We start from the raw sequence: 10,217 nt of genomic DNA on the forward strand, positions 1-10,217 counted from the left end.
TGAACTCACCACAAAGACAGTCGATGTCAGTGACACGTGACGTATATTTCAGTCTGATGTTTCATTAGTTTGATGACAGACGTCTGATCAGTTAGGTCCATGAGGGGAACAGGAAGGGGCGGGGCTTCAGCAGAAACCTGGTGACGTCACATGAGTTAAAACAAACACAAAAACGACAGACGAGTCGAACGTCTCATTAGTTTCTTTAATAATTCTTTCCAGTACAAGATGCTGCATCACTTTTGTCTTTTTTGCTGCTGTTTTTTAAAAAAAATCTTTTTGTTTTTTTAGGAACGAAGTTATCAATAGAAGATTTGTACACAGTGAGCGATCCGGAGGGGGGGTGTTGGGTTCCTTTGTGCTGATGTGTTTGGTCCAGGTCGGAGCCCAACGAGGCAGAACGTTCACGATGATTTAAAGGAATGTCATCAGCAGATTATCATCAACAACATAAAGATCACATCGTGATGTCCTGATCGATCAATACTGGTCAATAAAGAGTATCAAAATTATATCATCAGCTTTAACAGTACAGTAACAGAGTCTGCCTGCGAGTACCCACATCTCAAAGGAGAACACTTGTAAACTGGCAGAAAGTACTCAGAAGTACTCACATGGTTGGCAAAGTACTCCAACTGAGGGATCTGAACCAGAACCTCGTTTACTGAAGAGGAACAAGAACCTTCACTGGAGCTGCTGTTCTGATCATCGACACCGGCGCCACTCATATTTCATATGAAACCAGTGAAGAAATCAAATATAGATAATTAATAAAACACAAACTAATAATCTGACTCAGTTTGGTTCGGAGAGTTTCAAGGCTGTAAAGTTAATTTACTGACAACAGGAAGTGAATCTTATTAAAGTCGATCAGCTGACCGTGTCAGACATGTTGGTTTCACTCCTTGTGATTTGTCTGAACTGAATTTGGTGAATATTAATTAATTTAAAGTCCAGCTGCTGTTTGTACAGAAGAGTCTGAACAGTAACGGCCCGACTCAGGACGAGGATTCTTAGAAAAGAGACGTTTGTTGAATGAGACGTTGTTTTTGTACCGATAAGACACATTTTGATTTAAAGGAGTTTAATTTTCGTCTAACGAGTCCGTGAGAATTAATCACACTGTTCTGACTTCATCAATATTCCAAGATGAAAGTGTTAGTGGGCCGATCAGTAAACTGATCTGAGCTCGTTCACAAACTGATTTTGTCTTGAAGATTCATCACAGACTATTTACATCATTGATTGTTTCAGTCAGAAGACGTTTGATCAGTAATATATCTCTCAGTTCTGTTACCCAACCTGTTAAAATCCTTGTCGCCGACTAAAGTGAAGAATTTGTAGTTTTAAGAACTCGTCCGCACCAACAGACAGTTAATATCAGCTGTTTATTACAGGCAGAGAAGAAGAGATGTGGCGTCATTACAGAAGCTTTGCTTCCCATAACAGCCCACATTAGACATATTGATTATAGCTCATCGGTCATTGAACAGATCGAGGCGGTTTCATCGTTCTACAGAGTTACAACTGCAGTTCTATAGTTATTTGGGTGTTTTGTTGAAAGTAACTAGAAAGTAACTTATCACTCAGTGATAATGTAATATATTACTTTAAAATGAAGGTAGATAGTAATATGTCATATTTTGTATTTTGACAGTAACTTGGCCGACAGCAGAGCAGAACACACCTGAAGGAACCAGCCGAGTCTTAAAGCGACGCAGCCGGTCGGTCGCAGCCGGTCGGTCGCAGCCGGTCGGTCGCAGCCGGTCGGACGCAGCCGGTCGGACGCAGCCGGTCGGTCGCAGCCGGTCGGTCGCAGCTGGTTGGACGCAGCAAGTGTCTTTGATGGGAAAAAGTGACTCAACTGACGACTCGACCAGAAAACGGACTTGCATGTTTTAATGAAGTATCAGCTGATATTTTGCGGTCAGACTTTTGGACCTCCTCCACGAGTCGGGCTCAGTTATCGTCTGAACAGAACCAAACCTGACGGATCACCTCATGATTCTGTGTCTGACTTTCTCCAGATAAACTGGTGAAGCTTCAGTCAGAACACACTGTTGTTCCTCACTGTGACGTCAGCGACAGACGCTGTGCTGCGCGCACAAGACGTGAACGCTTCTGATTGGTCGTCAGTAAACGAGGTCATGGTTCAGGAGCTGCTGGTCTGTTTGAGTAAAAAAAACCCGAGTGAAGTACTCAGACTGGTGACTGAAGTATTTGTGCTTGTGTATCGGTGAGTACTCACTCCAACATGAGTACTGGACTCCTCAGACACACTGACACACCACAAGACGTCAACACACACACACAGACGTTCGTCCAGCCGCCCACAGATAAAATGTAAAAGAGCTCAAAGTATGAAAACGTAAGAAAGATTTATATATCGATTTATAAAAAAGAGGATAATACTTTGTTTAAAGGGTCCGTTTGTTTTAGCTACTGTCGCTGCCCACCGTGCTGCTGCTGCTGCTCGCCGTGTCCGTTCGCTCTCGTTTGTGGATCTGCTCGTGAGCTTTGAGGTGACCTGATTGGCTGAAAGTCTTGGCGCACTGCGGGCAGGCGTACGGCCGCTCCCCCGTGTGGATCTGCTGGTGAGCCTTCAGGTGTCCGAGGCGGCCGAAGCTCTTCCCGCACTGCGTGCAGCCGAAGGGCCGCTCCCCCGAGTGGATCTTCTCGTGGGTCTTTAAGACGCCCGAGTTGCTGAAAGTCTTGCCGCACTGCGAGCAGGTGAAGGGCTTCTCGCCCGTGTGGATCTGCACGTGGTTGCGGTAGCTCGTCTCCTTGCTGAAGCTCTTGCCGCAGTGCTGGCAGCAGAACGGCCTTTCACCCGTGTGGCTCAGCTGATGAGCCTTCAGCTCCTTCGATTGGCCGAAGCTCTTCCCGCAGGTGACGCAGATGAACGGGCGCTCGCCGGTGTGCAGCCGCTGGTGTGAGCGCAGGTCGTCGGCCTTGGTGAAGCCTTTGGGACAGTGAGCGCACACGTACGGCTTCTGGCCCGTGTGGATCAGCTGGTGGCGTTTCAGGTTCCCCGCCTGGCCGAAGCTCTTTCCACACTGCGAGCAGGTGTAGGGTCGCTCGCCGGTGTGGATGCGCTGGTGTGTCTTCAGGTTTCCCAGCGTGCTGAAGTTCTTCCCGCACTGCGTGCAGGAGAACGGCTTCTCCCCCTGCATGTTGCGAGGCTTCCTCACCGTCGGGCTTTGGGTTTTAGTGGTAATCACCAGACCTCCTCCCTGACCCGTCGCTGCCGTCCCCTCTGCTGCCATCTTCCGCTCGTCGGCTGTCTGCAGCTCATAAAGCCCCGCCCCTCCGAACTCAGCGTCCAGTTTGCCGATGCCGTCCATCAGCAGGGCGTCGGGCCGCAGCTTGTTGAGCTCGGTGCGCAGCTCGGCCATGTGAATGGACTCGAGGCCGTTGTGCGGCAGGTGGGACGACATGGTGCCGGACTCGGTGTAGTAACACTGCAGGTCCACGTGGTGGTCTGACTTGATGTACTCCAGAGTGTCCGTCACCTGAAACACACACACACACACACACGTCAGTATTCACTAACCACTACACAACACAACATTGTGCTGCACACACAGGTAGTGTGTCAGCAGGTGTCAGCAGGTGTGAACAGGTGTTACAGGTGTGAGGGAGCTCATCATTACCTGGGAGATGTAGTCAAACACTGAGCTGGGCTCGTAGTGCGACTTGTAGTCCATCTCTGTGACATCGGCTTGGTGGAAGTGGCCCAGGTGGTGGTTGCCGTGGTGACCGTGATGCTCGGACTTGATGTAGTCGAGGCCGCTGATCTCCATCTTGATCTGGTCCTGGCCCAGCTCGGCGGTGGACAATGGCTGGATCTCGGATAGGTCGACAGTCCGGATGGGCTCCAGTTCCCCGTCCTCTGGCTCGGTCTTCACGCACGGCAGCATCACCAGCGGCTCGGCGATCTCCGCTGCCAGCGAGCTGAGTGTGGGCGTGGGGCAGTCCGAGGACAGCAGGGCCAAGGTCGGCGTCGGGGCCGAGGAGGCGGGGCCCGGGCCACAATCCACCTGCAGGGAGGGGTCCAGAGACGGGGGAGGGGACCCGCAATCGGGGGGAAGCCCAAGACTCAAACACTCGGTCTCTAAGTCTGTCATGGTGAGGGGCGGGGCTAATCCTCCTCACCTGGCTCTGGTTCAACACCTGAAGTCTTACTGAGGTTATAAAGTCCACCTTCCTCTTCTCCTCCTCCTCCCCAAGTCTGTCCTATGAAGAAATCTCACTGTCCTGAGAGGGGAGGGGCTGAGAGGTAGGGGGCGTGTCCCTGAGCGTCACCTCTGCTGTGCTGATGTCACCACACACACCTGCCTGGGAGGAGCCTGCAGAGAGAGAGGGAGGTGTTAATGTGGGGGAGCTGTGACGTCTTCACGAACGTTTGTTCTGCAGATTTAACAGGATGTTTGGTGATGAGGTCATGTGTCTGTTTGTGTCTCAAACACTGAAGCCAGCAGTAAAGAACAGGTCGTTATCAGTGCTAACACATGCTACATGATACGCCAGTTGTATAGAAGTGCAGGAGTGACTGCTGCCGTAGCGACGGACTGCAGAGCAGCTTCAGTCTTCAGTTCACCCTCAGCACCAACAGGCTTCTGATTGTCATTGAAGCTCTTCTAGGAGACCACGTGGGAACTTAAAGGTCCCGTATTCAGCTTCATGATTTGTTTTGGGTGTTTGCCTGCTTCATTGTTTCTGCAGCACCTCTGATTGGTCAGCTTTCATAGGCCTGAGCAAGTGTTTATCCAACCATGAACATTCTCATTCTGGGGGCGGAGGCTGTGCAGTTGTGACTTCACAATGTTACAGAAGTCCAGACTGCTCATTTAAAGGAATGCTTTGATAGTTTAGATTAAGAAGGCTCGACTCAGTGTTCTGCTCCGGTTTACTGTGTGCTGAAACATTTAGAACCTGAATCTGCAGCCTTTTTATTTTACAGTGTTATCATTAATAAATTAATTGATTAAATTGAAAGCATGCATGCGTGTATGTGGATAACAGAATCAGGGTGTGTGCTCTGCTGTGACATGATTTCCCAGCAGCCTCTCTGCTCTACCAGTCTGTCGAACGTGTTGACTGCTTAACCCTTACATGCACCAGTGGGTCAGAAATGACCCGAGAAGTTATTTTCTCACGATATCTTCATGATGAAAAGTTATCATTTCATATTCCAGCAAAAACATGTTGATGTCGTGACATTTAACTGTTGAACTTTTCTTTAATACATCAACAAATGTTAGTGTTTGTTTTACCAGCGAACCTGCAGTCCGCAGTGTGTCGAGAAAATATTACCAGGCAGAGACGGATCTTCACCGACAGAAACAAACTGAGTAAACAAACTGTTTTCAATGTTTTCTTAATTTTACTGTTTATATGTGGCGGACCCTGCCACCTGCCCATCTTCGCACAGCGCTCTGGGAGCTCCTCTGACAACAGCTGGCTGATTCATTTATGGGAACAGTTTGTGTTATTACCTCATTATTGTTGTAAATATTATAATTGACTTTTAATTTCTTCTGTAAACTACAGACTGCTCCTTTACAGAGTCCTCGCAGCCCAGATCGTCTGACCCGCAGCTTCACAGAACTTCATGTGAACTGAACCCTTTACTGCACATTACACAACTCCTACCAGCACCACACACACACACACAGAGAAAAGTTAAGTTGAGTGAAGTAAAGTTGGTTCTGGTCGGTCCTCTCCGGGCCGCCCGGTGCCGAGGCTCGGCTGCAGCTCCGGGGGGCCCGGACGCGGTTACCTGTCCTCTCCCTCAGGTAGCCGCTCAGCTCGCCACGCAGCCTCTCAACAAACCGAGTGAAGAATCTGGCGGTGATTTTCGCTCAGAGGATGTGTGTGTGTGTGTCTGTCTGTCTGTCTGTCCTCCACACCAACACCTCCACCTTCACCTCCACCTCCCGCTAATGTGCTCCAACTGTGAGTCCGTGTGTTTGTTGCTGTGCGGGAGAAAAGTCGTCCTGTCGGAGCAGGAAGCGCTTTACTGCCGCTTTACTGCCATACAAAGACAGGGCAAGATGCCATGTCTAGCTAGCTAGCACAGCTAGCCAGTGGCCATCTTGTTTATCACACTAACGTCGTTTGCTGCCTGCTAAGCTAACTAGCAGAGCTAGCTGCTGTTAGCATGGGGGAGAAAGTGAGAGTGGAGCGGGGAGGAGAGGCAGGCAGCGGGGGGAGAGCGGCCGGGTCTCCTGCTCGGACGCAGCGGGGAGCGGCTGACAGCTCGCACAAAAGAAGCGACAGACCGGAGCCGGAGACGCGTCCGCGGTCCTTCTGTGACACGGAGCCGAGCGGCGGCTCAAACAAGCAGGAAACCGAGAAAAGAGCCGCCGGAGCCGCCAGGCGGCTGCTAACGGCGGGGACAGCGGTACGTTACCTGCGGGTGGTCCGGTTCATGGCCGCCTGTCCGCCTCGGATCGGCTCCGCTGCCCGTCACTTGTAGCTAACTCCGCCGGACCCGCCACGTCCACCTCGGCAGAACAGCCCGCCGCCTCGCCTCCTCGCCTCCTCTCCTCCCCTCTATCACTGACTAATTCCGCTCCCTCCTTCCTTCCTTCCTTCCCTCCTTCTTACCTTCCTTTCCTCCCTCCTTCTTTCCCCCCTTCGGTTCTCCTTCCGTCCTTCCTGCCTGCCCACTGGCCGCTCGTGCACATACCCGTTCAGGCGGGTACGGAGGTAACTACGGCAACGGCGGGTAGGAGGGTTCGGTCCCGGCGCCGCGCGCAGCTCCGGTTCACTTCAGCTGTACCAGCGGGTGCGCGAGGCACATTGTTACAGAGGCGTCATCATCGTCATCATCGTCATCAACCATCCTGCAGTTCTGCGGTTCTGATCCGGGTCATCGTTGTCAGGTGTTAGTTAACTGACGTCACTGCGGTTCAGTTAACGACCGTCATGATAATTGATCTGAGCAGATAATTAATCAATGAATGTAACAGTCACACACTGACTTAATGATGATTGACAGGTTCACACACACACACACACACACACCAGTAATCAGCTGATTAGCGTCAGTTTTACACCTCAGAGGTAAATATTGTACTTTATACTCGACTACATTTGTCTGACAGCTGTAGTTACCAGTTACCTTTAGGATTACCTCCCCGTCCGTCAGCAGCTGTAACAAACATATTCATCACATCTGTCAGAAACATTGTTCTGACATGAAAACAAGATGGCGGCTGGTCCTGTTGGCGGCGTGCAGAGGAAATGAGAGGCGTCAGGCTCGGCTGGTAGTTTCAACATTTATTGGTTTTGTTTGAATTTGAACACTAAAAAGTACCCGGCTCTAAAACAGGTCATCAACATATAAAACAAAACACCATCACCATCGCCTTCATCGTCACATCATCATCATCATCATCATCACGGCGGACAGTTGTAACATGGCGTCACTGACATTCAGACGGTGCTGCTGTGGTCAACACGAGGCAGCGAGCTCCACCACACCGTGAAAACAGACACTGGGTCAGTTTTCACCTCATTCTCATCTTTTCTGTCTGATTCCTGTCGGGTGGCGTTCTCTCTCTCTCTCTCTCTCTCTCGCTCGCCCTCGCCGTCACTCGGCTGCAGCTGAGTTTTTTTTAAAAACTCGTATCATTATTTAATAGGAAACTCTTTAAGATTTGGTTTTAATTAGTCTGCTGAATTACAAAACAAGGGCACATTTTTATCAAAAGTATTGCATCAAATCCAAACACTGAGATGAACTTTGAGACAAAGAGTCAGTTCATGAGATTTTACAGGAGAAAGATTCAACTGAACATGAAATAAACCCTCCAGGACGTCAGACGTCAGTCACATCTGTCGCGTCCTCACAAAGTAAAACAACTTAAAAACATTAAAACGTCCCTTTCATCCCCTCGTTCCCACGTTTGCATCAAACAGTAAGAGGACCTCAGATGGTTCCCTGAGGAACCCCGCCGGAGGTTCACAACCTCCAGCTCGACTTCTTGAAACCGAGCGTCAGGGTTTCTTTCAGAAACCCTTCAGGATTATTATTTCAACAGATCCCCCTGCTAACATGCTAACAGGTTAGCCTCGCCTGCAGGGTGGCTTCCCTTGTTTTGCTCCTTCACACCTGCCGAGGCTGAACTGAACAACTTCCCTCCACACGGGAACAACTCAACCACTTTTCAGAAAAACGGCCATCAGACACAATCACAGTGAGGACGAGGTGCTGGGTGATATGTACACGTGATGCCGTCTGAATGCGTCTCAGTGCTTTAAAGTAATCTGAAGTGTGATATGTAACAAATACCTCCAGACTCCTCCTGGAAGAAAACATCTGAGAGAAATGAATCAGGTGGAAATCAATAATAATAATAATAATAATAATAATTGATAAATAGCTTTGATCACATGAACACGGGCTGGAAACACTCGACGCTCTGCTGTACTTGTACTTCACATTAAATATTGTGCTTTCTTTACTCCATTACACTGACAGCTTTAGTTACTTGATACTTTTCTGCTTAAACAGATTTAAAATGTTAAACGAATATTAAATACGTCTGTTAAATGAGCTCAAAGTTGAAGTCATCATCATGATTACAGATCAGTGTAGCACATGATGCAGTACTCCTGTGAGTACTCTGCATACTTGAACATGTAACAGTGTTTTTCACAGTGTGATTTCAGGGCTTCTACATTTAAAGGAGCAGTCAGTGAGAAGAGGCCACTGGTTAGCTTAGTTAGCCGTGCAGCTAGTGGTCCTGTTGACTCGGACAGCAAAGGAGACTTGGACTGCTGAGGCTAACTGGTTAGCATGTTAGCGTCAGTAGATATGTTGTGATACATAAAGACAAAATCAGTGATTGATTTTTAAAATGTTTGAAAGCAGAATTGTTGCGTTTTGTCGGTTTTCTCGACAGAAATCTGAACTTTCAAGAAACTTCTTTTTCCCTTTTGTAAAATCTTCAACCAGAAACATTTCTCTCTCTTTTATGGCTTTGTAAACACGAGACAGGAGGAGCTGTGATTGGTCGACAGGTCACATGATGCTGCTGCTGTCAGGAGATGCTCGGAGATACGAGGTTTCCCTCCGACAGCAGCTGTGAGCTGATGTGTAAACAGTGCTGTTCTGTAAAAACCACATAACTGCAGTGTTGAATGTAACCACTATATTTTGTTTTTGTGCGTTTTTGGTTTGAAGTAAAATCCGTCGGCAGCAGCAGAACATCTGGAAACATGAATTCACGTCAAAGCTTTTGTGCGTATTTCACATTTTAATCCCTTTAATCTTTAAATGTTTGTTCTGGTCGTCAGAGTTTCTGGATAACTCGTTACGTTGTTCGTTTCCCTTTACGTGCTTCATAACTTCATTTAAAAGTGCTACAAAAATCATCGTTATTGATTTTGGAAAATTTGTCAACGCAGAAAATGTCGAACAACAAAAATATAGTTCAAATGTTTGTTACTTTGAAGTTGTGTCATAAAAAATGACAAACATCAAAACAAAGGACGCAAAACAATGAATGTTTTAACTCAATGATCAGAAATGTCTGCCAGATGTTTACGGATCAATACGGAAGCTGAGAACCGACCCAGAGAATTATTAATCATGATCAGAAAAACATAACGAGGAGCGTCACATGAAACAATGTGTCTGACTCGGCATCTCATCACTTTTATCTTTGATGAGTATTTTCATTTTCTCTCTGTTTTCCTGATCTTGGCCCGTCTGGGCTTCCATACGTCACAGCCTCCTGTAACTGGTTCTGGAAGTCCTGACAGACGAAATGTTCTGTTAATCTAGAAAATCTTATCGTCTTTACGAACTTCATCCGCAAACCTGAGAAGTTTGTGCGTTTGCAGTTTTGTGGTTTTTCAGGCTCTGAGACGCATTCAAAAAGAAAAAACAATAAAAAAAAAAAACCCACATCATCAAAGTCAAATATCGTCAGAGTGCGACTGCTGAGGTAATGAGGTTTGTGTGGAAACAGGAAACAATGAAACACTTGAAATGTTTTCACAAGAAAAATGAGGTATGTGAACATGTGGAGGCTGAAAGTGCAACGAAGAAACTCGGCGAAGTCGCTCGGCCTTTGCAGAAAAGTGGTTGGTTGATTCAGATGTTAGCGAAGCAACAAGCTTTAGATATTAAAGCAGCGTTCAGAGGCAAAGACAGCAAATTAAACAGTTAATTAATTATTCATCATCGTTATCCGTCAAAT

At 47.8% G+C, this 10,217-nt stretch overlaps 1 protein-coding gene across 2 annotated transcripts; it reads right to left on the bottom strand.

Annotated features, from left to right (window-relative positions):
- Window positions 1-191: 191 nt before the first annotated feature.
- On the bottom strand, window positions 192-6,779 carry si:dkeyp-113d7.1 (uncharacterized protein LOC407709 homolog). 2 transcript variants are annotated; one of them, XM_037090331.1, is made up of 3 exons: window positions 6,613-6,779; window positions 3,654-4,349; window positions 192-3,512 (listed from the first exon to the last, which is right to left on the bottom strand). In XM_037090331.1, the coding sequence occupies exons 2-3, from the start codon at window positions 4,125-4,127 to the stop codon at window positions 2,436-2,438; spliced, it is 1,551 nt and encodes a 516-aa protein (XP_036946226.1). In that variant the 5' UTR covers window positions 4,128-4,349; window positions 6,613-6,779; the 3' UTR covers window positions 192-2,435. The 2 variants fall into 2 exon arrangements, with proteins under 2 accessions (XP_036946226.1, XP_036946225.1); XM_037090330.1 differs by lacking the exon at window positions 6,613-6,779 and adding an exon at window positions 6,416-6,571.
- Between the last annotated feature and the right edge of the window lie 3,438 nt (window positions 6,780-10,217).

This window comes from Acanthopagrus latus, chromosome 23, assembly GCF_904848185.1.
Source record: "Acanthopagrus latus isolate v.2019 chromosome 23, fAcaLat1.1, whole genome shotgun sequence".
Classification (NCBI taxonomy): Eukaryota; Metazoa; Chordata; class Actinopteri; order Spariformes; family Sparidae; genus Acanthopagrus; species Acanthopagrus latus.

What these genes read in the sequence shown, in the direction of transcription:
- si:dkeyp-113d7.1 (XM_037090331.1), bottom strand. Translation starts at nt 4,127, where the DNA reads ATGACAGACTTAGAGACCGAGTGTTTGAGTCTTGGGCTTCCCCCCGAT. An exon ending in TGTTTGACTACATCTCCCAG is followed by an intron (nt 3,513 to 3,653) that starts GTAATGATGAGC and finishes TGTGTGTTTCAG; the next exon opens with GTGACGGACACTCTGGAGTA.